General features: G+C 44.4%; 1 protein-coding gene across 2 annotated transcripts; it reads right to left on the minus strand.

The window, feature by feature from the left end:
* Positions 1 to 3,982: 3,982 nt before the first annotated feature.
* Positions 3,983 to 17,403, minus strand: NFIL3 (nuclear factor, interleukin 3 regulated). 2 transcript variants are annotated; one of them, XM_070375236.1, is made up of 3 exons: positions 17,157 to 17,403; positions 10,899 to 11,025; positions 3,983 to 5,850 (listed from the first exon to the last, which is right to left on the minus strand). In XM_070375236.1, exon 3 carries the CDS (start codon positions 5,673 to 5,675, stop codon positions 4,287 to 4,289), a length of 1,389 nt encoding a protein of 462 aa, XP_070231337.1. In that variant the 5' UTR covers positions 5,676 to 5,850; positions 10,899 to 11,025; positions 17,157 to 17,403; the 3' UTR covers positions 3,983 to 4,286. The 2 variants fall into 2 exon arrangements, with proteins under 2 accessions (XP_070231337.1, XP_070231336.1); XM_070375235.1 differs by lacking the exon at positions 10,899 to 11,025.
* Positions 17,404 to 26,747: the final 9,344 nt, after the last annotated feature.

Consider the following 26,747-nt stretch of genomic DNA (forward strand, 5'->3'; position numbering starts at 1 on the left):
ACACAACAATGATTTCACTCAAAAGGAGATGCTTACATAGCACTTCCACTAATTTGCAAAGAAAGGGTACTTACAACTTGGACACCTCCTTAGATTCCCCCCTTCTTTGCTGCAGATTAGAGAGACTCTCTAGTCTCATCTCCCTGGATTATTTTAAGGGAAAACTAAAGTGTCAGATGATACTTGCCTGGCCTGCCTTGTCCTGGTCCTGTGGGGCCTGGGTTCTGGCTGCTGTGAGAAATTTTGGCAAGTTAACCTCTGAGAGTCCAGGTATTTTCCTTTATAAAGTGGGCACAATACTAATGAGATACTGCTGAACACAGGAGGGGTGTGCTGTAGGCAGGCTACAGGGGACGCATATCTGGGTTCTACACATTGGCCCCGAGACACTGCCTGTCTTGACTCTCCCCACCCACCCACCACACTCCTTGCTCACCTCATCCTGGGCAGGTGGAGGGGAAATCCAGTCGTTTCTGCTGCAGCCTCCCCCTTAGTTCCACTGCTGACCATGCAGGCTTCCCTCTCTCTGCTAGTGGCCAGTGACTGATATGGGGCTTCTGTGTTTTCCTGGCTGCCACTTCCTGCCTGATAGACATCTTTCTGGGAGTTCCTAAGAATTTTGGTGCTCTGGGGCTTCCCTCTCTTACTTTTTGAGTATAGTTAGAGACTTATTGGGCTTCCCAGGTGGTACCAGTGGTAAAAAACCCGCCTGCCAATGCAGAAGACATGAGATCCCTGGGTTGGGATCCCCTGGATTGGGAAGATCGCCCTGGAGTAGGAAACAGCAACCCACTCTAGTATTCTTGCTCGGAGAATCCCATGGACAGAGGAGCCTGGCAGGCTACAGTCTATAGGGTCACAAAGAGGTAGACATGACTGAAGCGACTTAGCACACATAGATTCATTTGCCTTTAAACACATTTTACATCACTGTTTTGAACCTTGTGAGTGGGACAGAGAAGCGATAGCATTTCCTCAGCTGACACTGTAGAGCAGAAGTATCACAGTGTTATCTGACTTAATCTCTCTTTGGTTCCTGGTGAGTCTGGAATTGTTATGTCAGCCTTTATTTTTTTTAAGCTTTTTATTTTGTTTTGGGGTATAGCCAATTAGGGGTTCCCTGGTAGCTGAGCTGGTAAAGAATCCGCCTGCAATGCAGGAGACTCCGGTTCGATTCCTGGGTCAGGAATATACCTAGGGAAGATATAGGCTACCCACTCCAGTATTCTTGGGCTTCCCTGGTGGCTTGGATGATAAAGAACTTCCCCCTGTAATATGGGAGACCTGGGTTCAGTCCCTGGGTTGGGAAGATCACCTGAAGGAGGGCATGACAACCCACTTCCGTAATCTTGCCTAGAGAATCCCATGGACAGCGGTGCCTGGCTTGCTACAGTCCATGGGGTTGCAAAGAGTTGACACAACTGAGTGACTAAGCATAGCACATAGCTGATTAATGGTGTGATAATTTCAGGTGAAAAGTGAAGGGACTCATCCACACGTATACATACATCCATTCTCCCCCAAACTCCCCTCCCATCTATGTTAACATTGAGCAGAGTTCCATGTGCTATACAGTAGGTCCTTGTTGTCCTCCTTTATGCTTAAGAAGTACCATTTTAAATATCCTAGCCATGTCCTCAGTCGCTCAGTCATGTCCAACTCTTTGGGACCCCATGGACTGCAGCATGCCAGTCTTGCCTGTCCATCACCAAACTCATGTCCACAGAATCTTAGATGCTTGAAATTATAAGACAAAATGACTAGGGAGGGGAGCATCCAGATGCAATATAGTTACCACAGTAGCTAATGTTAGCAATTCACAGGGGAGGTAACATAGCCTCAGGTGGGCAGGGTGCTTTGCTCCTTATCTGACAGTCACATTTCAATTCTTCTGAAAACAACTCAAGATTGACCTTTTTTGCTATTATCCACTTGGACACTTACAGTAAGTACCACACAGTCTGTGGTTCATCCCTTCTGGGGGCAATTTATCAACAGTTTTCTTAATATTTTCTATTTCATGGCTGCAGAATCTCCCTGGGAGTCTACTACTGAATCTCTTGGCAGGCATGCTCCCAGGTCAGCAGGACTGCGGTCTCTTTTTTTGGACACTGTTGACACAGCCCAGCACTGCACTGGGCATACTGAAGGGAACTAGGGCTTTTTTTCTTCCATATGGAGTTATTGTTTTCTCCCCAGTTGTGAACTTGGACAGCCTTTTGTTTTCCCACTTAACACAGGAACCTGACTTTACACCCTGTCCTATTTTGATTCATGTTGTTATAGTCATTCCATCCATTCTAGGCTGTGAAATACTTTTGGATGTCGACTACCATCCAGTATCTTAACCCTCCTCTGCCCTGTAACATTTGCAGATGATATAGGTGTGCCTCTGGGCCTCATCCAGTCACTAAAAACTGCTGAAAAGACAAGTCCAAGGGCTGAGACTGGCAACAAATTCCCTAAGCGTCAGATTTCAGAGGAAACTGGTCACCATGTCCAAAAGGACAAAGTGGATGGCCTGTGTGTGTGTCCCAGCATTCCCTTTAACTCAAAGGATCTCTTTTTAAAATATAAAAGTGTAGGAAGTTTAAAATACTAAAAATCAGGCAGTCAAAAAGGCAGGGGCCCTCTAAACTGGGATGTTATAATTGGGAGATATGGGTAACAGAGTGAGGGCTAAGTCATCCTGCACATGTATTATGAAGCCTCAAGACCCCCACCCTATGCCCCCGGCACACACACACATACTTCTCATCACTAGGATGAGAAAGAAGGCAGTGTGGGAACAGTTCTGCAGAGGCTTTGGTGAGAACAGCTCTGGAGAAAGCTGTTCTTAACCAACATCCACTCACCCTTCCAGCCCACCCAGAAGCCAGTCCCACCTTGCAACAGAAGACACGCTTGCCTGTATTTAAGGACACTTACTTCCATGGGACGACTGAGGATCCTGGACCAAGCATCAGTCATGATCTTGCCACTGGTTTACTTAGAATGTGTATTTAAGGACACTTACTTCCATGGGACGACTGAGGATCCTGGACCAAGCATCAGTCATGATCTTGTCACTGGTTTACTTAGAATGACGCTTTCTTCTGGACTTCTATATTATAGTTTCCAAACTGGAGCTATTATTTATAGTCATCATTAACAAACTGTAAAAAGCCAAGTCATTACATATACTCAGGTTGAATATGATGAAATGTGATCATTGATGTGTTCTTTGAAATTCTGGAAACTAAGTAAAAACAGTATTTCACTAGCTTAATTTCCTAGACTGTTATACCCTAGAACTGTTAAGATTTACAATAACATAAAAATGACTTCATCCTTAGTCTTTAATCCACTCTTTAATAGAACCTCTAAATAACAAAGGGGGTCAATGACTCAACTATTCACTTCCATGTGTCATACTTAAAAGAGATGACTAAAGACATGCTGATGCTAAACAACTTGGATTTTTCTACTTAAAAACAAAAAGGATATAGAAAACGAAACCTTAAAGAAAAATATATAACAGGGAGTAATTTAGTAAATTACTAGGCTCAGATGCAACAAAATGCACTCCCCACCCCCTTTTCTCTATTCTCCTCCTATGGAAGGTTTTCAAACTTACCATACCCTGGACCAAACTAGGAAAAGAAAATTATGTGTTGAACTTATGTTTTAGTTTTCCCTCAGACAGTAAAGAATCCACCTGCAGTGTGGAAGACCTGGGTTTGATCCCTGGGTTGGGAAGATGCCCTGAAGGGAACGGCTACCCACTCCAATATTCTGGCCTGGAGAATTCCATGGACAGAGGAGCTTGGCAGGCTACAGTCCATGGGGTCACAAAGTCGGACATGACTGAGTGACTTTCATTTACTATAGATGGGAGAAAACTCCTGCAAATAAGTAAAATGCAGAGTATCTTAATACAGTATCTACTTTTGTAACTTAAATTGCTTTCTTTCCCATAAAACTAAGTGCAATAGAGCAAAAGTTCTGTGCTTGTCACCAATCCTTTATTGAAACTGGTAACTTACACACTTTATAATAGAACAACAAAAATAATGTTCAATATATACAGTCTTTGCGATGGACTATTTGACTATACACAAGGCAGAGTGATAACACAGTCTAATCTTCATAATAATTTGTGCACAAAAAGACACCCAACAGACAACATGTGAACGTTATACAGTGAAATGACATCACAGGTCCAGTGAAAATTCAGGCTAATACAAAACGTACTCATCTATTGCAAATGACATCTCTAAAGGCCCAGAGCTTGTTCAGTAGTAATTTTACCCAGAGTCTGAAGCAGAGATTTGGTGTGTGGCTATAAGTCTTTTAAGTGAGACCACCTCTGCAGACAAGTTTGCTATCCCCTGCTTCAGAAACAAATTCTCTGGGTCAGAGACTTTGTAACCACTGTCTTTCATTTCCACCACTCCAGTTTTGAAACTACTCTGAGTTTTGCCATTAAGTTCTTTTTGATGCCAGTGTTCAGATTTGAGAGACCAATCTTGAATGTTAGTCACTTGGACTGAAAAGGGAGTGAGAGAAGAATGTACCAGGTTGGGGGTGGTATGCTTCTCGAGTTCGAAATGTCTCTTAGACGTCATATCAACAGGCGAGGAAAGTTTTTGCGTGCCATCAAACTCATGATCGAAGGCTTCCACTTTTATCTGCATGGCTTTGGCTTTAATCCGAAGCTTGTGTGGCAAGGCAGAGGAATTCACTTCTGGAACTTTAACCACCGTGGCGTGGACACGCTGAAGTTCGACGGGAGAGTGGATCGGGCCCTTGGGAACCTGCTGCTCATCTTCTCCGTCGGATGACTTTCCTACTGCACCTTCATCAGTTTCTGATGTCCTCGGAGAGTTACTGGAGGATCGGTTGACCTGCAGCAGAGGGGGAGAGTGCGAGTATCCGGGAAAGGAATTCCCCATGTAGTTCTGATACACGGCCCCTCGGTAGGCACCTCGGTCATCTCTGGGTTCCCTGGCATAGCTCTCCAGTTCCATTGGCTCTTGCTTGATGACCTGGAACTTGCTTTCTGGGCTTCTGCAGCCATTCTGCACAGGGCCCTCCTGTGAATGTTCTAGCGAGGATACTTCTGAAACATCAGACAGAGAACTCTGAGGAGAGTGCTTGATGACAGAAATGCAACTGCTGGCCACCATGGAGGGCTCATGCTCATCCACAAAGGCGCTCACAGTGGATTTGGAAGTCTGGTAGTCTTGAAAGTACACAGCTGTAGAATTACTGAGTTTCTGAATCTCCTGGGCATAGGCTGTTGAGCTAATTAAACCAAACTTTAATTTTAGGGAAAGCAGTTCAGCTTTTAAAGTGGCGTTTTCTTCTCCCAGTGCAATGAGTTTGTTCTCCAAAACCAGGTCATTCAGTCGACGTTTCTCCCGGGACCTCTTGGCAGCTTCATTATTTTTCCGCCTCTTTTCCCAATACATGGCATCCTTCTTCTCGTCGGGAATGAATTCCCGTTTCCTCCGACATGCTGAAGACTTGTTTTTCCCCACACTTCCTTCATTGAGAAGGAGTTCTTCCCCTGTCGTCAAGTCTTCGGAGACTTCGGTCAGGGCGGAATTAAGCACCATCATCTTGTCCACGTTGGTACCAGCATCAAGAGATGCCTGCTCCTTCTTGATGCTCTGCATTTTTCTCAGCTGCATCAGCTGCACCTTAACCTATATGAGCAGTGCAGGAGAAGAAGTTATTTCCTCAGTGTTCTCAAGCGCTTTAAAAACTGCAGTTTAAAATCCATCAATATTCTTCCTTTTGTTCTACCATCCAGAATAAATCTCTCCCACTCCTCTCACTGAACAAAGTAGGGGTCTTCTAGATGACCTGCAATACACAAAGAGAAATAGTTATCTATTTGGTAAATATTTATTGCCAGCTATGTACAAGAAACTAGACGAAGCATTGAGGGGAAATAGTTCTGTCCTTCAAAGAGTTTACAACTTTGAAAAGAAAGTAAGTACCCAAATACCTATACTGTAAAGTTGTAAAGGACAAGTCCCCACTGAGAACGGTCAGCAGGGGAGTATGTGGTCCAGGGGAGCGAGAGAAAAGAACAGATCTGCCCTGGGGAGAAACAGAAGGCGGCTGTGTTTCAGGAGAAAAAACAGTGGGGTGGGGCATGTGGGGATAGGACATTACAGGAAGGAAATGACAGATCGCCTCTGGTTAGTACATTTTTAAATAGTACTTGCATCTTGTGGGGCTTCTGAATACCTTTAGATAGCATTTATATGACTGCCAAGCAAACCAGTTCACCTCATAAAAGGAACTTTTCCAAGTAAACCCTTTTAATGTCAGTAGACAGATTCTGTAATTATATGGAAAACAGAAATGGAGCTAGATTTTTATTTCCACAAAAACAAAAATAAAAGTCACACAAACAACTGAGTTGTAGTTGTTTAATTCTTATGTGGTTTATGTCACAGTCATTCTGCCAAGTGACTCAGCACACCTGAAAAGGACTCTTCTCAATAAAGCTGTCTCTTTGACGCATTTGTGCTATGAGAAAATGCTTTTTTACCCCTGGTTCCCTCAAATTGATTTATCAAACATTCACTTAAGGTTGTAGCATCTACAACGCCTTTTTTGGTCCTGATAATTCTGTCCTAAAAGATTTCACTGATATAGTAGCTTCAGCCTAAAACAAATGGTTACTATTCAAAGGGATATTTTTTTTTTTAAGTACAGTGCCTTCTTGAAACTTAAAATTATTTTAAACTGAGAGCATGTAATTATGGAAAGAATTTCTTTCTATTTTACTAATTAGTTTCAAACAAAATATAAGAACTCGAAAACAGGACTATCAACTAGCTTCCTTTTCCACTGATGACAAATTTATAATCTGAATTTGGCCTGACAGGAGATAATAAATCCATATTAGGCTCCAATAACAATCTTTTCATGGTAGTTTCGGATCTGTGTTTCTGGACAGGGTTTCTCTGCCTAGTTTTCCAGTAGGTTATACTTTCATGAAGGCGATATGGTAAAACAACTGTTTATTCAGCACTATCTGTATATGGCACTCTCTCCTGCCCCATTAGAAAGAGTTAATGTTTCCATGTCCCTCTTTCTTTCTTGTGCATAGTTTTATATTGACTAATGAAGTTTGATTTTATCAGTTGGAAAAGCCTGCCAGCTTCTTGTGTCTTTTCCAGAAGGAATAGAAGGAATGATGTAATCATTTCAGGATCATCAAGGATAAGGTTTAATGCCACATTTTCACCCATCAAACTGAGCCAATACGAACAGTGAGTTGCAATTCAGCAAAACTTAATGATTATGAATACTGAGCTTCTGTTTGTCTTTGATAATATACTTTAGTGGGAAATGAAGGCAACGAGTCTGCCACAGCAGGCCGTGATGGTGTGAGAAAGGGAGCTTCCTAGTTATCACTTAGTAAACTACACTACTTCTTATATTTGCACTTATTATTTCTTGGTCTGACATGAAAACTCCTTTTCCTTCTACTTACTGAATGGATTATTTCCTTCTGTCAATAATTTGTATTTCTTAAATCTGTTAAGTCCTCCCCACTAAAATCAAATGAATGCTGAAGCAAGAGTAAAAATTCCAACTCCAGGAAGATAACTATATTGAACTTTTCCAAGATGCATTTCAAATCTCCACTGTATCCCCAGGTACTACTATTTATTTCCTTGTACACTATGATTCTGAGTATTTTTTTCACTTGACCATCTTTCTGTTCCATGCATTTTTAAATTTATCCTTTCCTTGGAAAAAAATTAAATTCTTTCTACATTTCACCTAACCTATGAATTGTTACAGTTATGCTTTTGAAATGCCCCACCATTCTGTCTGTATTACTCTTTCTAAACTTTTCATTCTTTCATCATTTCATATCTGTTTCATCATTTCAAACCTATGTTGAGTGAGTTAAGACTCTGATTTCAATCTCCTGTTCCAAAGAATCACGCTGAGTCTAGTGTGAGTGAGGGCAGGCAGGCAGCCCTTGCCACATGCATAGAGAAAATAATCCTACTTCTGTTTAACAAAAATATCTCACTTATTCTAAAATCTCTTAACCCACTTCTATGTGTCTAAGTACTGTATGTCCACTTCTTCATCTCTATAACTTTGTTTGGTATGTTCAAAACCTGCAGAAAAATCTCATTTCTTTTCAGTTAATCTTCCGATTTCAATTTCACTAGGTATACTAGAATCTGGATTCTTCCCTCATCTGCATATAATAACTGCCTCTATGATTCCACCAGCAAATCATCACATACTACATAAGGGTATCTTCTGTAATATTATTTATCAAATAACTTTTCTGTGTTGAAAAGAATTTACTAGCAGTTCAAGATACTATAGAGAGAGGTGCTGATTTTGTACAACGTGTATCTTCCTACATGTTTGTTTTGTATGCCCAACTAGAATGCCGATTAGTTCAGGGAGCAAATTAATATATTTGTATCCTAGCAACAAACTGAACCTCTTAGGTGCTCGTCATTTGACTGAGACTTATTTGCCTTACCTAAGAGAGCTATGTAGCCAAAAACTTGCTGATACATTCTTTGAAATTTGATATTATTACATAAATTCTAAAAAAGATTGTTTTACTTATTAAGAGAGAACTTCTCTTATTCATTACTTGTCTTATGCAACAGATATGGAGCACCTACTGTATATCTGGCACTGAGCCAGACTTGGGGCCGATAAAGATGGAAGGAAGAATCAAACTCCCAAGAATCAGGGACCCCTTAGTCTTTGGTGAGAGGCAGGCTCATGAATACAGAAGAGCACTGTACTCATCCGCGGGTGTGGTAGGAACGCTGCCAACATGGGGAGTCAGTGTACGTATCACGTTTCTAGCCACGCTGATTTTTTCTTGGTATGGTGACAATAAAAACAATCATTACAGGTGCCATTTACTCAATACGGACTATGCAACAGGCACCCTGAGCCTGGCCTGTCATTATTTCACTGCCTTCATGATAATAACCACTTTCAGATGAGAAAACTAAGGCTGGGAGAAGTTAAGCAACTTGCCCAGTGTCACACAGCTAGTTAAGTGGAAGAGCTAAGATTCTCAGTTCTGTTCTTCTCATTTCTGTGTAATATATACCCATTTACTAAGTGATTTTGGAGAAGGCAATGGCACCCCACTCCAGTACTCTCGCCTGGAAAATCCCATGGATGGAGGAGCCTGGTGGGCTACAGTCCCTGGGGTCACTAAGAGTTGGACACAACTGAGCGACTTCATTTTCACTTTTCACTTTCACGCACTGGAGAAGGAAATGGCAACCCACTCCAGTATTCTTGCCTGGAGAATCCCAGGGACGGGGGAGCCTGGTGGGCTGCCGTCTATGGGGTCGCACAGAGTTGGACATGACTGAAGCGACTTAGCAGCAGCAGCAGCAGCAACTAAGTGATTTGGGGGCAGCAAAGCACTATTAGATGTGGCCAGAACTTCTTTCAGACAACAAAGGTACCATCTGGAACTTTTCTCCATCTTCCTCAGAGTTGTTTTATATCTGTGATTATTTAATGAATTGAGAAAGCATTCTAAATTTTCATCTGTCTCTAAAATTTTAATCTCCTGGCAATCCTATATGCTAAAATAAATAGAAGAAAAGAAAAGTTACAGCTGTTGGCACTGTCATCTGCGATTTTTTTTTTCACAAACCCAAAATATATCAATTTTCAACATGGGAATAGGGTACAGTTAAAACACAGAAGACTGAGGGACTTTCCCAAGATCATGCAGCACTAGAGGGCAGAGATGTTGAGGGGAGAGAATCTATCTGTGCCTTTCAACAATACATTTAAAGAGCATGCAAAGGTGGATTGCAGTGCTTTCTAAAAACATCAGTATTTATGTTCAACTAATACCTTTATTTCAGATTCCAGTGTTTTCCCTTATGATTAATTTAACAGTCATTTCACCTCTGCCTCAAGTTTTCAGATCACCACTAACGCTGTGTTAAATCAGTCACCGCTAGTTTCCTTTCTGGTGAGTAATTGACACTAAATGCCAATTCTATGATGCTGGTGTGTTCAGCACGATCGGTTTCATTACACCCATTAGATAATATGGCTGCTTCTTAAAAACACAAATAAAAAGAGAAATTTAAGAGCAGGAGTCATCACATTCCAATGACATATTTTCCCACACCTAACACGGACGTGCCATTGCTAATTAATGCTTTTTCATAGTACATCACGAGATTTCTACAGGCAGGAGTTGTTTTGTAAGCCCAGATTTAAAATTCTACTTAAGTCAGATGACCTAAATGTTTTTAATTAAGATTAAATTTGGTTTAGAAAATTCTCTAAACAAATAAAGCTTTACAGCACAAATTCTAGTCCTAATTTCTTTTTGAGGAGGGACCTTATGACTTATGTTTACAGTAACAGACCTATATCTTCCCTGGCCTCCAACACATCTCTCAGGGAAATACTAGTGGACAATTCAAACTTGTTACAAAACAAGAAAAGAAACATTTTGTTTCAAGCATCTAAAAGCTGACTAATAGCTTAGACATTAAAACCTACTATGAAAAAATTTTATTATCTCTTGAGAGAGACTGCAAATTGCTTCTATTCTAATCTCTGATTTTAACATTCTGTCAATACAAGATGAAGTACTATTTGATATGCCCAGTGATTTGGAAATATTTTGACAAAATTACCTCATTTTTCCTCTACTCTCTGAATGTGCTGTTTACACTCTTGGAGATATAGTATAGATACCATTAAAGGAAAAAAATCTTTTATGTTAAACTACATCTCTCCACTAGGAAGACAACTGCTTATTTTTGAGATAAGTGCCATTTTAGTGAAAAAAGATAAAAGTTAATGAATCAATTCACAGTTCTTTAAACTAGTAATACTAGCAAATATTAACCTACATTTTCTTCCTGTGGGTAAAATCCATGATGTGATTGTTTCAATAAAATGCTTTATTTTCTTTTCCTGGATGAGAATAAAATCTGGGGGTGGGACACCCTGAAGTTGCACGAGGATCTTCTAATCAGGCTAGAAAATAAAATGTTTTTTTCAATTAAGAAAACTATGTTAAACCTCATAAATGCCTCCCATTAATAATATAATTCTGTCTCTAGTAACATAGACTTCAACCCTGAAGTCAGAGAGAAATGTATACTTGATCAAGATATGAATACACACATAAACAGATTCTCACACGCTCTGCCAAAATCTATCCTAGCATAGCAACAAACTGACCAACATTTTCTATTCGGATACTTCTGTAAATGAATGTGTCAAAACCAGAGAAAGTTTATGATAAATGAAAATACTTCAAATTCCTTGCTCTCTCATCCTCAACAAAGGGCTACTTGAAAATTAGATTTAAACTTAATAAATACAATGACAACATTGCATTTTACTATAGCACTGATATAATTTACGGGATTGAAATATGAAATAGTATAGTATAAGCCAACTTTTTATTTTTATTTTTTTAAATAAAAAGAGTCCACTATTTGTAAGTGAGCTCTCAATGGAAATATTCTGAAGACTGCTGGGGGTAAATGCATAGATGCTAACACAACCAAACAACTTCAAGGCTTGAGCGAGGGGAACTGGAAGGGTGGGGGTGATGAAATACTAATGCATTAACAACAACAAAAACATCTGCAGTCACTTCAAAATGGGGACCATTTGTTTTCTTGAAACTTTCAAAAAGATAACTTCTCATTAACTAGCAACTAATCTGAAATCCTAAGGGACACCAATAATCATGAAGTAACCCAGTTATAGGAAATTTCTGCAACAGGTAAGTAATGCCAGAATACATGCAACATGTGGCAATGATGGGGAAAACAGGGTGCGCGCAGGGCTGGGTGAGAAAAGGGTATGAAAGGGCAAGGTTGTGAATGTTCCTAATTACACTGAGGAATCATTCCAGTTTTCCTCAGCTTGACTTTTTAATTTCTTGTTCAGTTTCTTTCCCAGTGAGCAGACGATTACAAATGCCATTTACTATGTGCCTCATGAGTAGAACAGATTATTTTAAATGTTTATTTTTAGTGTTTATTTGAAGGCTACTTAATTCCAGTTTTAGATCCCTAGAAAGTTAATTAATAAAAGACACCATGTTCTGAGAACTAAAAGGCTTATAAACATCATTCTGCTTCCAGTGAAAATGAATGCTCAAAGCACAGATTATTACGAAAGGTATCTAGTAAATCTCTACTAAACGTTCTTATCATAAAAACAAGCTAGCATACTCTAATTAAAACCATATGAGAAACAGTGTTTTTTTAACTACAAGAAAGTTATTTGTAATGAAATTTGAGAGATAATTGGGGGTGGTGGTAATATAACTTCATTTTGAAACTGAAAAGCTCTTATGTAATGTCTGTGATCAAAGGTCAATGTCTTTTGACATTCTCACACAAGTCCAATCTGGATAAAAATCAACTCAAATGTAATTTAGAAAAATAACAGGATATCAAACAATGTGTTAACCCTGTGAAATACAGGCATACCTTACAAAAACAAGAAATGAATATTAAAGGAAACTTCAATTACATTGTTTCTGTCATATTTTGAATTGAATCCCAAGTGTGCTCTCATTCCTTAATACAAATTAAAAATAAACAACTCTGAACAGCATCAATGCCATCTGGATTACAATGGAAATAATGAAGTATGTGTGATTTTACTCGGGTAAAAATAAAGCCTCGGCAATATGACTGCACCTTTTCCATTCTATGCTGCAATCACATTCACGTCTCGGAACTGACTCTATGGACCAAAGCAAGGTCAACTAGAAATATCCACTCAGCTGGTGAGTCAAGCACATTGCTCAACATGGGAAAGGGCCCAAACAAAGGGTTTTAATTTTCAGGTTGTTGCATCATAGTGATGTTATAATTGCACTTAGCAAAGATAAGTCTTTAACACAGAAAAGGAAATTGTTTCAAAAACTCCAGTGAGCTTGCATTCATACTCAGGGAAGAGACAGAGACAGAGCCCCCCTCCCCCACAAACCCATTTTTCAGGTTCCTGGCCTGGACTGCTAATCAATTTCTCCTAAGGTCCACTTTCTTAAGTCTAAAATGGGGATGATAATAGAAGAGTCAACACAGTGCCTGGCACAGGCAGGGTCCATTTTAGTAAGTACTAGCTCATCATCTCTTCTGAAGAATAAGCAGCATCAAGGCAACAATTATGATTAGTTCCAGGCCTAATTTTTGCCTCTTGTAATTCTTAGTGAAGCATTGTTCTATGTTACAAGGATAAACCAAATGAAATTTAATTCTACATTAATAGGTCAACCACTGACAGTTTCATGGGGCATATCCTAGGGTTTTAACCATAAAGGATGCACACAGTGCCTCCCAGGATAGCTCATCTGTGAGGTCGAACCAGCCTGTGATCTCTGACTGGAATTTTAGACCCAGAGATTATCCAGGCCCAGGAAAACCATCAAAACAAGTCAAGGGAACTGGAAAAAGACAGCTGTTTGGCCCTTTTTACACAATTAACGCTACCATCAACTCACCTCTCTCTGTTCCTTTAAACAGTTCCCCCGAACATTAACCCAATGACTTGGGAAGTATGAGGTTCTGCAATCCTGTCAAGAATTTCCTTCAAACTAAAATTACCATTGAATGAAATAGCAAATAGTTTTGAGAAAAAAATTAATCATTACTAGAACAACAACAAAAGCACAGTATTTCAAGAAGAATCTTTAACTATAGGCTTAGTTCAAACTTCAACCCTTACTGCACAGAGACTTAGGCAGTGAAAAATAAAGATGAATATTAAAATACACACACATACACACACACATATACCTGCTTCCTGGTCACTTAAGTCACTTAGACAGGAAGCATTTACTGAGCTCCCCACAACTCTCCAGCTAAATAAACAGGATTTATTCCCTCAGTTTACCTCGGAGGCCTATCAGAGCAGTCCCCAAGACTAGGGCCTGGGACCCAGCTTTTCTGAGCCCAGAGCCTGTATTCCTAGGTAGCACTTCACTGTTTCCTAGCTACTGACCTGCCTGAAACTCAAAAGAAACCATTAGGGACGGGGGAGGGGGTAGGATTTGATCCCATAGAAGCCAACTTTTAAAACAATACACTTTTCGCTGATGGCTTTTAGAAAACTGTGACGCTGCCCTGAATTTACTGCGATTTATTGCATGAGCACAGTCTCAGAAGACTTATTGCCAGGATGAAAGTACCGTAGTCTTACTCAGCAGGACAGCGGTATCCCATCCACACAAGTGTTGTGATTTTTTAAAATATTTAACTGGGGGGGATTCGAGTTCTCTCTAGTCTAGCCACATAACTAGTGTTCAAAATATATATATACCAACACAAAATATATATATATATATATATACACTTGACTCGTCAAGTTGGGGTCCTCCATGTCATCATCATCAATACTGAAGCAACCCCCACCCCCCACCTCCAATTTTTGTGGTCTGTTGACATTTGGTGGTTTTCTTAGGTCTTTTTCATTTTACAAGAATCGGAAGGACACACAATGACGCCTTCTCGAACAAAGGTGTCGGCGGTGCTCAGGAGCTCAGCGCGCAAAAAAAGCAAGGCGGCAGGCCCCTGGAGCAGCCCGGGCCGCGGCGCTGAAACGCTCAGGGGGCCGGGCAGCCCTCTCCGCGCGGAGCGGCCTCGCCCTGGGTCCCTCCAGCTCGCTCGGCTCCGATCCCCCAGCTCCAGCTGCCCTCTTCCCTCTCCCTCCTCCCTTCCCCTTTCCCTCTTTCCGCCCAAGCGAACCTAGGGAGCACCGCACTCCCCGGCAGCGGACGGTCCCTCGGCGGCCCCCGCCCGCCCCCCGCGCCACGCCCCCCCGGGCCCGCCCCCGCCGGGTGGGCGGCGCAGAGGGGCCGCGGTGCTGCCTAGACCCCCGCGCCAGAACAAAGGAATGTGGGGAGGGGGCGAGAAGGAGGAGCGCAGGCCGCCTTGCAGCCCCGGTCCAAGCGCCGCCCAAGGGCGCTCCCTGCCGTTGACCGAGGTCCGCGCCCGCCACCCCCACACCCTCCCACACACCCCCAGACCCGAAGGGGCCGCAGTTGGGAGGAACGCGCTGGGAGGAAGGGAGCACCCCTAAGGTCGCGATCGGAAGGTGGCGCTACACGGCCCCTTCAGGCCCAGGGCTCCCAACCCGAGCTCCTGAGTAGGTCGGGGGTCTGACACTGGGGCCCTGGAGCAATATTAGCTTCTAGGAAAGCGACTTCAATTACTTGGGGCAATAAATTTGTTCCAGAGGTGAATCTCTGTAATCTTTGTCCCCTTCTCTGCCCTCTCCCCGCCCCTGAAAAACCCTCCACAACCCTGCTCTTTAATTATTTTACTATTACATTAGGGGGAAACAATCTGACATACACACACCATCATACACATATATTCACACACACACTACATAAGAGTTCAGGAATAAATTTAAAATCTGAGTATATTACATAGTCATATAATTCTCACATGAATAAAACTGGGACATCCATTTAAAAAAATACAGTCTACTAACCTATATCTGTTTCCCATAAATCATATCTGGTCTGGACGAAAAAAAAAATGTGAAATAATACTGTGGCCTCATTCGCTGTTATTTACAAAAGCCAAGACCAAAAGATGACACTCGGTCATCCCCTGCTGTTCTCAGGGAACAGCACTTTCCTAAAGTGTCCTTTAAAAAGATAAATGGGAGTCAGCATCCAGCAAATCACCGGGCTCTGCGAAATGCCTTCCTAAAAATACAATCTTATCAAAGGTCTCTCGGAAGGCGTGGAGTTAAAACTACAGCAAATGGCCTTGAACTTGTATTTGCACACAGCCCTGGAGAAAACACCAGAAATAGCGCTGTGAGGCCACAATTGTTAAAATGCGATAGTTAGGGCTAAATTTAGAAGAACGCACATTTCATTTAGGGCAAAAGACGCACATTCGGCAACATGAGCAAACTCAATGCTTACCCAGTTGTCTACTTGCTTGTTTAAAATATCCTTTTAAAAAACTGTTACAGTGACATTTTAAAGGCTGAGATTGTCCTACTTTCTTTGTAGCAAGATTATAAAATCACGTAATTAGCTCCCTCTTCCTATGCTCACTGCCAGCAAATTCGTCAGTTACATAATGCAACATTTCCAGGAAACTATTATGTGCTGTCTTGTCGTGTCTGAAAAAGCAATGACAATAAGGTGAAAAAAACGGCTGATCGAACGGAATGCATTAAAATTAGGAAGGTGGGAGGTGAACGTCACAATGGTTTGTCCCAGATTTAAAAAGAATAGTTCAGAACACCAAAGGGACGAGCTCGGGTAGTATCCAAGATCAGAATACAACCCGAGGAATTCTTCCTTTTATGTTTTGTAGGAGTGTTTAAAAAAAAAAAAAAAGACACACATCCTTTTCGTTTGGGACGTAGTATACACGCAAATAATGATCCAGTACCCAACGCTGCACTACAATTACCAAATCATTGCCCACGTACGCGCACATTCGCACATTAACCCTTAATCCTTGCCAGTATTTCACCGTGGGCAGATTATGCAATGTATGCAAGGACAAATCCCACAACCTCCCCGAGCGCTGGTAAAACACGCTGACGACAAACAGGGTGGAAAACGTCTGTGCAGACTCAGCCCCGGACACAAACAAACGCAGCGCAGGCATTCTCTGAATGCCGTCACCGTTCACGCTACCGACGCTCTTTCTCAACGAGAAAATCAAGACTATTCCCCACTACTCAGCCCCCCTTCTCTCCTCCGCTGCCAGTCCCACTGAAGGGACCAGAAAGGAGAGAGCGCAGCCCTTCCCCAAGAGACGGCTCAGCCTCCCCGGCGCTCTCCTCTACCAAAACATCAATTTTCCTGAAATCAGGAGACATTATGCAACAGCAGCGGGGGGAGCGCAAGCCAGCCCGGACTACGTGCCGGAGCGAGGGCGCTGCAATCAAAGCAGCCACCTTAAGGTGGCGAGTCCCCTCCTGACAAGGCAGCAAAAGTTTATGTAATGAATGCCCCGCGCACACTCGCAGCCGCGGGCCAGCCCCGCGCACAGCCGGGCCCCACGCACAGCCCGCCCCGCGCCCAGCGCCCGCCGGCCGCGCGCTTCAGGAGCCCGCGGGGAGCCGGGCGCCGGGCCCCGGCCAGCGGTGGGCGGAGCGCTTACCGTGATCCTGCTCTCCGGCTGGCGAGTCGGGGCGGCGGGAAGAAAGAACGGGGGCCGGGAGCCGAGCCGACGGCGTTCGGGGACCGGGGTTCGGCCGGGCCTCCGGGGCGGCAGGCAGAGGTGAGGGCGCGGCGCGGGAGGCAGGCGGCGCGCCTGGTCCGCGGGCGCCGTGGCCGCGCCGGGAGATGTGTGTTAGTAGGTCAGTTCCGAGCGCGGCGCTACGTCGCCGCCCGCCAGCCCCGCCGTGACGGGCGGCCCCAGCCCCAATCGCCGCGCCCGCACCCGCCCCCAGCCCGCCGCCAATGGCCGCAGACGGCGGGGGCGGGCTCTCGAGGCCCCGCCCCACTCCGCCCCCGCCCACTCCTCCTCCCGGCAGCGCCAGCAGCACCCGGCCCGCGTCCCTTCCCGGCCGCGGTCACCACCGTCGCCTGAGTGCCGGGAGGACCAGCGCTCCGCGCCCCGCGCCCCGCTCCAGGGTTGCGCAACGGCCGGCGAGGTCGCCTCGGTTGGGGCGAGCCTGGGGAGGGGCCGGAGACCTCCGCCTCGCCGTCCGGCTCCCCTCACCGCTGTCTTCACCCTCTCGGTCACCGAGGTGCCTTCCTGAGCCCAGCGACCCTTGCTCGCTCGCCGAGGCGCGTTTTGTTTCCCCGAACGCCGGCCGAGCTACCTGTTGCTGACCGAGTACCGGGGCTGAGGGCCGCAGGCCTCTTTGGCCGGGGCGTGGCAGGGACCTCCGCCGCCTCCTCCGCGCACACTCCTGGAGGACCCCTCCTCCTGGAGATGGGCGAGAGGGAAGGCTGGGGGCGCTGGCGAGCGGCCAGGACTCTGGGCGGGCCGCCGAGGGGAGAGGGCCAGGCAGCGGATCAGAGCCCAGGGGTGCTGCGTAGGCAGCGGTTACAATGCTCCGCGCGCGTCTCCACTGAGAGCGCGACGGCCGGGAGCGAGGGGTTGGCTAGGTGGGGAAGCGCAACGCACGAGTAAATGTCGTTCACTACACAATTAGGACGAAGATGACGGCTGCGAAGTTTTTGCATAATATGACGGGGAAACCAAGCTGGCGGAGGTCCATCTGCCACTCCCCCAATCCCCCTGGCCACGCCGAGAGTGGCTGCCCGGGATGCAGTTTCCCGGGCCCCGTGCGCCCAGCTGATACGCCCGCTGGCGTTTGCTGCTGGGGCTTGAGACGGCTGCTCACGGTCTCCTTGATCTTGAAGCTAGGAGCAAGTCTGTCTTTCTGCCTCTAAGTGGATGTGGTTGGCTTTTCCCAAAAATTCTCTGGCTACGTAAGAGACATAAAGTGATAGGAGAAAGGACACCTCACGACGAGTTAAGTCATGGAGCCAGAGACTGAAAAGGCACGTGACATACACCGGGCTCGTTTACACATAGAGCAGCAGTGCCTGCCTTTGCGAAGGGAGCCATATTCCTGACAGTGATGCACAGACTTGCCCAAACAGAGAATGTGGCAGGTGCAGAAGGGTCTCCTGATCTGCCTGGACTATGTGGGAGTTGGGCTAAATGCCTTTCACGAGTGCCCACTTCTTTTTCCTATGATAAAAACTCACTTTTTAGAAAAAGAAAAATCTGAACTAAACACCCAAGAGTAGAGTGAACACCCCCTTTCCTCCAGTTACCATCACCGACCTCCATCGTCAATAGAAATTCTGCTTGCTGCTTGTCTGTTTTCTGTCTTCCCCATTCTCATATTACAGAATTATAAGTACCCGAAGACTGATACTTAAACATGCTTATTACATAGCAGTTAGGTTTTCGGAAGGCTTCACATTTCAAACTATTCTCCAAGGGCAATATTGTGGTTCAGAACACACGCATGTTCACAATTCATCTGGTAAAGTGTAGACTTACCAACAGGGCCCTGTCAACGCAGACATGCAGTAGGGGTTTTAGCATCTTCCCCAAATTCACCTTTCCAGAGGCTCACCAATTCGAGAAGCACATCTGTGTGTGGCTTTTGAGTCAGCTACCTATATTAGACATCTATTTCAAAGAGTTGACTCCTGTGGTGAAAATGAATCCTGATTTTAGTTTATATTTTCTGCTCTTTTCACTTTTACTAATACATTTCTTTTTTTCCAAATCCTCACAATGCCCACTGTAGCTTTGAAAATCTCTCAGATGAAATTAAAACCATATGCATGTCAGTTACCTCTTCAGGGTTAAAAATGCCTCTAGTCCCTAGAAGTCCAGATACACTAAGAGCATATCACCTCAATCCCAACCTACAAACATGTTTTCCACATTGTTCTGTTATTTAAATAGTTTCGCAGAATTCCAAAGCTGTCCTAGAATGGGTAGTGTAGTATTAGTTGCTTAGTTATGTCTGACTCTTTGCATCTGCATGGGCTGTAACCCACCAGGCTCCTCTGTCCATGGAATTCTCCAGGCAAGAATACTGGAGTGGGGAGCCTTTCCCTTCTGCATGGAATATTCCCCACCCAGGAATCGAACCCAGGTCTCCTTCCTTGCAGGTGGATTCTTTCCCGTCTGAGCCACCAGGGATGCCCAGGATGGGTAGTAAGTAGCCTCATAGAAAAACAACTTAGAAATTCAAGAAAGGTAGGGGAAATGCATGGAGTCATCCCAATTGGTGATAGAGGAGGAATTCTCTGAACCTGGAAACTGGTTCTTTATGCTGAATTTTGAAAACTTTTGCTCCTCTAATTACTTGAGTATATTTGAGACTGTGCTTGCATCATTTTTAATTGCCATCTTACCTGGAAATCATATGAAGCGTAAAAGATATCTGTGATACTAGCTTAGAAAATAACTCTTTAGCTCCTCCTGGTGATTAAGAAACCACTAAAGAGTACAATGAAGGATCTGTCCCCATGACTCAAGAGGTGATGTGTCCAATGTTATACCCTAGAACATTCACAGACTAGGCAAGCACTTGCAGATTAACAGGAGTAAATGGAGCATACAAACTGAAACATTGGAAACAAATTACTCAGGTTGGGGAAGCTTCCAGAAAGTCAGCATGAGCCAGAGTGTAGAACAGGCTTGCTACCAGGTCCTTGAGAAGAGGAGGAAGAGGGGTCTGGTTGAAGTAGTGAAGTCAAAACTTCCTTACCCTCAGTTCCTCTTAGTGCTGGGAGGAATGAGGGAAGAGAAGGTCAGGACTGTGATGAGAACTTCTGGCAGAAGACAATGAACCATATTCAGCCTCATCTGATTATACTACCAACACGCTTTCTGACTGAGCAAATATTAACAGCAGAGGGGAATGACTAAGAATATGACCTTTTCTTCCTGAGATGGGAAGCACCCTACAATAGCATATGTTTTGAGGGAGAACATACCTAACAAGACATATGTATTGACAAGTTTTTACCTGGGGCCCCTTCACACAGGGGTAGCTGCAAACTGGGCTATCTAATGAGAATTCAGGTTTCCTGTGTGTGGACCATGGCAGAGAAAAAGAAAATGCCCCATCTAAGGGAGATGGGGGCTGGAGGGTCTCTCCTCTGATGGAGGAGTTCTGAAGAGATGCCCCAGGGAAAAGAAGCTGTGGAAGCTGAAAGACAGGCAGCCTACCCAGCGATCCAGATTGGACAGCTCCACCTTTTGGCTTCTGGCTTTCTTTGCAGAAAACTTTCCATAACTAAAAATTCTCTGGGGACCTCAGGGCCCCACAGCCAGCATTTTGTGTCCAGGACCCTTGTCCTTCCACTGCACTGTGTTTTTTTTGAGGCTCTTGTGTCCTTTTATTAAACTTTATGGACAGAAGGTGAAACAATTTCTAGGAATCCATAGGTTATAGTTTTGTTTTGCTTTTGCATTGAGGCTTTAAAATGTGAGATAGTGTGGAAGCAACGGTCAAGGCTGGTCACCCACAGGAGGCCTGCTCACACCCATCAGTATGCAATTTATGCTGGTGTTTTGACCTAATGAGTCATTGAATATTCAGGCAGAAACTTCTTGGAATGGCATTTCTTTATTTCCCTCGTGTACTTTGTTTTATTTCTACACTTCATGTTATTTCCAGTCCTTAGCTTTGCTCTGATCCTTCCCTTTCCATTCATCCACTGTTGTTGACCTTTATGCTTTCTGCTTTTTTTTCTTTTTGCATTTTTTCTCTTGATTTATTTGATTCATCCTTATTTTTTCCCTTGACCTTTACTCAATCGTCAAATCCTCATTACTCCTTTGGATTCTTTCCTCTACCAACTTTCCACCCTCTCTTGTCTGTTGCCCCCTACCTGGCCCAGCCACAACCCAGATATTGTGAGTGTTCAAAATTTCCACTCTGTCTTCCAGCCTCAGTCCCCCTGCTTCTGCCACGTGGTCCCATTAGTGTACTTGGCCTTATTCTTCAAAAACTACTTTTTGTGGGAAATTGAGTAATAGAAGATGGTCAAATAACACTCACCATGGAAGTACAGTCTTTAAAGTATTGTAAGTTGAAATGTGTCCTATTAAATGGTGCTTGCTCAAGCTAAGAAAGAAATTAGATCTCTACAGTGACTATATGATTTCCCCAGACAAAAGCAGCTGATGGTCTGAATACATTTCAAAGCATTTATTTCCAAAAAGACCCAGGAAAAGATCAGAAAGAGGTGATTTTGCAAACGAAGAGAGAATGTTGCAAGTATACCATTACAGAAATTGAAACATGTCCTCAAATTCAGCCGCCACAGATGGCACGCATTTCAATTAGCACTTTTGTTCACTCACATTCAATGGTCTATGTGAGTAAAGGTGTCAAAAGAAAGGAAACTAACAAAAAAGTAGAAGAGAGACAAGCGAATGTACTAAAAATGGTCAAAACTCGGGAAGCAGCTAATTGTGTTCATTGCAAAACCTCCAGTGATGGAGCAAGCATGTGGCAGCAGTTAGCTGGTGACTGGGACACAGTTAGCTGGGTTACGAGAGTGTGAAATATAAAATTGTGAAATGTGTTCTAACAAAAGTCATTTTACTAAGAATAAGAGATGACACGTCCACTTTGCAATGCAGCTCCAGCCACTGAGGCAAACCTTATCTAAACATTTCTGCAAAGTCACACACAGGGTAGTTCGCTGGAAAGAGCCAAGGCTGCAACTCAGGAGGTTGGGGTTCTAATGCATTCCTTACCCCAGACTCACTAAGGGAATCATTCTATCTTTCTGAACCTGCTTTCTTCATAAAAGGCCCGAGGGAGTTGGGCAGATTCTCTGTAGCATGCCTTCTGGCATTGCAATGGGGGTGATTCTTCAAGAGAAGCCACAGGCATGTAGTGCAGCAAGGAAACCTTGCAAATTTGGCATTTTCAGAGAAGCTGCCCCAGATTAATGCTGGCTCACCCACAACCTTTACTTTTCCTAATTGTAGCATGCACCAGAGGAAATTGCACTGTGAAATGCATACAATGACGGATACAGAGACAAAAATTGTCCTCTGCAGGTGTGGTTTGTTTCAACAAGAGATTAAAATGAATGTTATCAGTTTGGTAAATACACTAGAAGCCCGGAAATTGGGTGCTTGACCACATTTCTGGTCTTCTGAGAAACTTCCAGTTTAATAGACTCTGAGCAACTCAGCAGAAGTGCGTGAGACGTTAGTTCAGCTCCTGCTGTGTGATGATCTCCGTAAGCAGTACACACACATTTGCGGAGGGTTTTGCTGGGTTGGTGGCCTATTGGGATGACAGGAAAGCAGACACTGAGCCAGTCATCCAGACCAACAGACAGTAGAGCCCAATAGTGAGAAGCAGACAGTGGTGTGTCAGAGTCTCAGCCCCACCGCTCGCAGGCTATACGGCTGGGGCAAGATACTTTCCTTAACTGCATTGGGCCTTAGTTTCTCCTTTTGGCAGCCATTGATAATAATATAATCAATCTCAAATTTTTCTGAGGATAAGCTGAGCTAAGGTATGTTAACTGCTTAGGAAAGTATCCAATATGAGGTAGTGATTCATGTTAGGTATGATTATTATTACCCCAATCAAAATGTGTCTGCGTTAGGGAAATGGTATCATCAACTGAAGATGTGTGTGTATATATGTGGGACTCCACACATATATGTGAGTGTGTGTGCAGAATGTGGATCCCTATTGATTGAATCTGGACAATAAATTCTGAGGGATAGTCAGTCCCTTATTCAATTCACTTCAACAACTGCTTGGTTACATCTTTTAAAAAATGTATATATATATTTATTTTTAACTGATTGATGGCTGCTTTACAATATTGGTTTGATTTCTGCCATACATCAATGTGAGTTAGCCATGGGTGTACTTATATCCCCTCCCTCTTGGACCTTCCTCTCACCTCCTACCTTTCCCACCCCTCTGGTTGTTACAGAGCCGTGGTCTGAGATTCCTGAGTCATACAGCAAATTTCCTTTGGCTATCTATTTTACATATGATAGTGTATATGCATCCATGCTACTCTCTCCATTCATCTCACCCTCTCTTTCCTCTCCCCCGCCCCGGACCATAAGTCGGCTCTCTATATCTGCATCTCCATTGCTGTCCTGTGAATAGGTTCATCGGTACCAGCTTCCTGGATTCCATATATATGCATGATTGGCTCCATCTTGAAGAGAGTATACCAGAGGTGGATAGGGACAGAAGTTCATTCATTCTTCCATTAATTGACCATCTTTTGTTGAGCCGTTCCTGGAAAAGATGAAAGAGGAAATCTGGCAGTGGGAGAGCAGGTGAGGAAGGCAGACCAGGTCCAGGCAAGGCGAACCCCAAGTGGTCATGCCAATGAGGCTTGTGTGTTGTTCAGGCAGGTAAAGCACAAGTGTTGAGAGACAAGGTCTGCCAAAGTGACACTGCTGTACAGCAGAAGCCGACCCAACATTGTAAAGCAATTATCCTCCAATTAAAAAGAAATTTAGAAAATTTTTAAAGTGACACAAATGTTTTAAACATATTTTTATGTAAAATGTCACACAGAAGAATCAGTGTGAGGAAGGGGTTGAAAGCCTGGTTTCCAGAGCTCAACGCCTCTGGATTCCATAGGTCTCTACCTCATGCTAAACAATCCTGGGTAAGTCAGGTGAAACCCTGCTGCCTCAGTTTCCTCATCTAGAAAGTAGTATGATAATGACCTTATACTTGATCCTAACATTGTTGAGAGTGTGAGGGGATTTCTGGAAAGCCCTGAGTGAAGTGCGTGGCAGATGGGCCACTAGCATTAGTCAGGATGGAAGTAACTTCAGACATATAGAGACAGAATGCCCAGCCGCGGGGCTGTGCTTTACATACTAGTTTTCTTACCCAAGAAGGAGGTAAGACAGAGGACCCTCAGTAGCCTGGGTAGCCTTGCAGACATCCAGAGCCGGCTGTAGTTCTGAAGGAAACAAAGGGCTGGGTGTTTTCTCAGAGCTGTGTGCTAGGCAGGGCCAGCTGGGAGTGGCAAACAGGGTGAATGCTGACAGGAGAGAACTAGAAACGAGTTCTTCGTTCAGGTGTAAAGAGCCGAGGTGGCAAGGCATGGAAAGATGGGGACAAGGAAGACAACATAGAGGCCCTAGAGTAGACAGGCAAGGAGGCAGAGACCCATGGACTGGGGCCAGGTGAGCATGATAACCCCAATGACCAGGGAGTGCCAGATGTCGGGGGTCCTGGGGCTTTGAGCTGCGGGCCTCCCTCCCACAAGGGGTCTCCCCTGAGATGCTCCCCTTTTGCTCCAGGGAAGGAAGCGGTGTGGTTTCTGGAGGGTGAGTGCAGGTGTCAGCATCAGGGCATGGAAGTGGTGTCCTTAAGGATTTATGTGAGTGCCAACCATCCAGTGAGATGGTGAATGCCATTTTGTGAATGCCATGCAAGTGTTTCCATCCCTCTCAAGTGCACCATAACAATGGATTCCTCTAAAGCACCACAAGGGCTTCCCCAGTGGCTCAGCAGGTAAAGAATGCAAAGCAGGAGACACAGGAGATGCAGATTAGGTCTCTGAGTGAGGAAGATCCCCTGGAAAAGGGGAATGGCTACCCACTCCGGTGTTCTTGCCTGGAAAACCCCATGGACAGAGGAGCCTGGCGGGCTACAGTCCAACGCGTCAAAGAGGCAGATACATCTGGGCAACTAAGCACAAGGGCTAAGGCACCACATTGTTTGACGGGTGTCAGTTGTTTTAAGGCATCTCACCCATGCAGAGGCGAGAGGTGTTGGGGCCAGGAGTCAGACTTGAAAGGTTGTTGCTGAACCACGAAAAGACACTGGGATTCTTGGCCTCTGGAGAAGAATTCAATCTGGGGCCAGAGACAAGGCTTGATAGCTCAGAGCTTTTTGTGCAATAGAGTTTTATTAAAGTATAAAAGGGATAGAGAAAGCTTCTGACATAGACATCAGAAGGGGGCAGAAAGAGTACCCCCTTGCTAGTGTTAGCAATGAAGTTATATACTCGCCAATTAGTTATTACAGTGAATAATCAAAAGAATATCTGGAGGTTGTAAAGTCCTCACTAGACCTACTCTCATAATTTACATTTTAAGATAACAGGATTAGCCAGAAGGTTTTTTCCAGAGACTGTCCTCTAGCAGGATACATTATTGTTATGTAATCCTAAGGAATGTAGTGAAGTGAAATCGCTCAGTCGTGTCCTACTCTTTGCGACCCCATGGACTGTAGCCTACCAGGCTCCTCTGTCCATGGGATTTTCCAGGCAATAAGTACTGGAGTGGATTGCCATTTCCTTCTCCAAGGAATGTAGAGGGGAAAAAAAGTTTGTCCTTCCTCCTTGAGAATTCCAGACCCCTCTCTCCTTGGGGACCCCTGGACTTCTTATCAACCTGTCTAGGAAATGACTCTCACAGACTCAGGCTGCCCCTTTTTGACTGCCTGAGGCCTCAGTGCCACATGGGAAACCCACCATTCTGTGCAGTTACATGCTATGTGACTTCTTCACCCAACCTGGGGACACAGCTCAGCTTGAGACTCTATGGTGTGGATCTGGGCGTGAAAGGGTTAACTGGGCAGGAAGCTGAGGCCCACCTGACTTCTGCCTCCAGGTGTGTGCTTACTTGCGAAGTGCTATACCTTGACTTGTTTGCTCCTAGCCATCTGTGAGTGGTTCCTGAAGCAGGACTCATGCTACCCCATGACTTGTGCCACTCAGGACTTTTCCCCTAAAGTACAAGAAGATATCCACTCCCCTTAGAAAAACAGCAGGCGTACAAGTCCTAGTGTGGGCTCCTTCTGGATTTCCTCGACCTCAGCTAGCCTAGGCCTTGACTGCTTGCCAAGTGGAGAGACCTAGTCTAGGAGACCTTCACCCCTCCAGCTATCTCTGGTCCCTGTGGGAGTGTGGCTGGCTACCTTCTGGCTTCTTTCATGCAGCAGGTCTGGCAGATCCTGTAGATATTTGGGCTCCATCACTTAGGAATTCAGACAAACACAGAAGCTGGGAACCTGCCTTTCCCAAAAGCTGTTTGTGGGGCAGGTACCCCAAACCACAGAGTATTTGGTGCATCATCTGGTGGAATTCTGAGCAGTAAGAGGCAGGAGATGGTACCCACAATGCTTACCCGCATGGTGAGCCACATCACTGAGCAAGGGCAGGGTTTGCTTAGGAAGCTCTAGTCAGCTTGGTAACACATCACTGCCTGTTGTTTTCCCTGCTGCTATGCGTCCCTTTTCCC

The sequence above is a fragment of the Bos mutus genome, chromosome 8, assembly GCF_027580195.1.
Source record: "Bos mutus isolate GX-2022 chromosome 8, NWIPB_WYAK_1.1, whole genome shotgun sequence".
Classification (NCBI taxonomy): Eukaryota; Metazoa; Chordata; class Mammalia; order Artiodactyla; family Bovidae; genus Bos; species Bos mutus.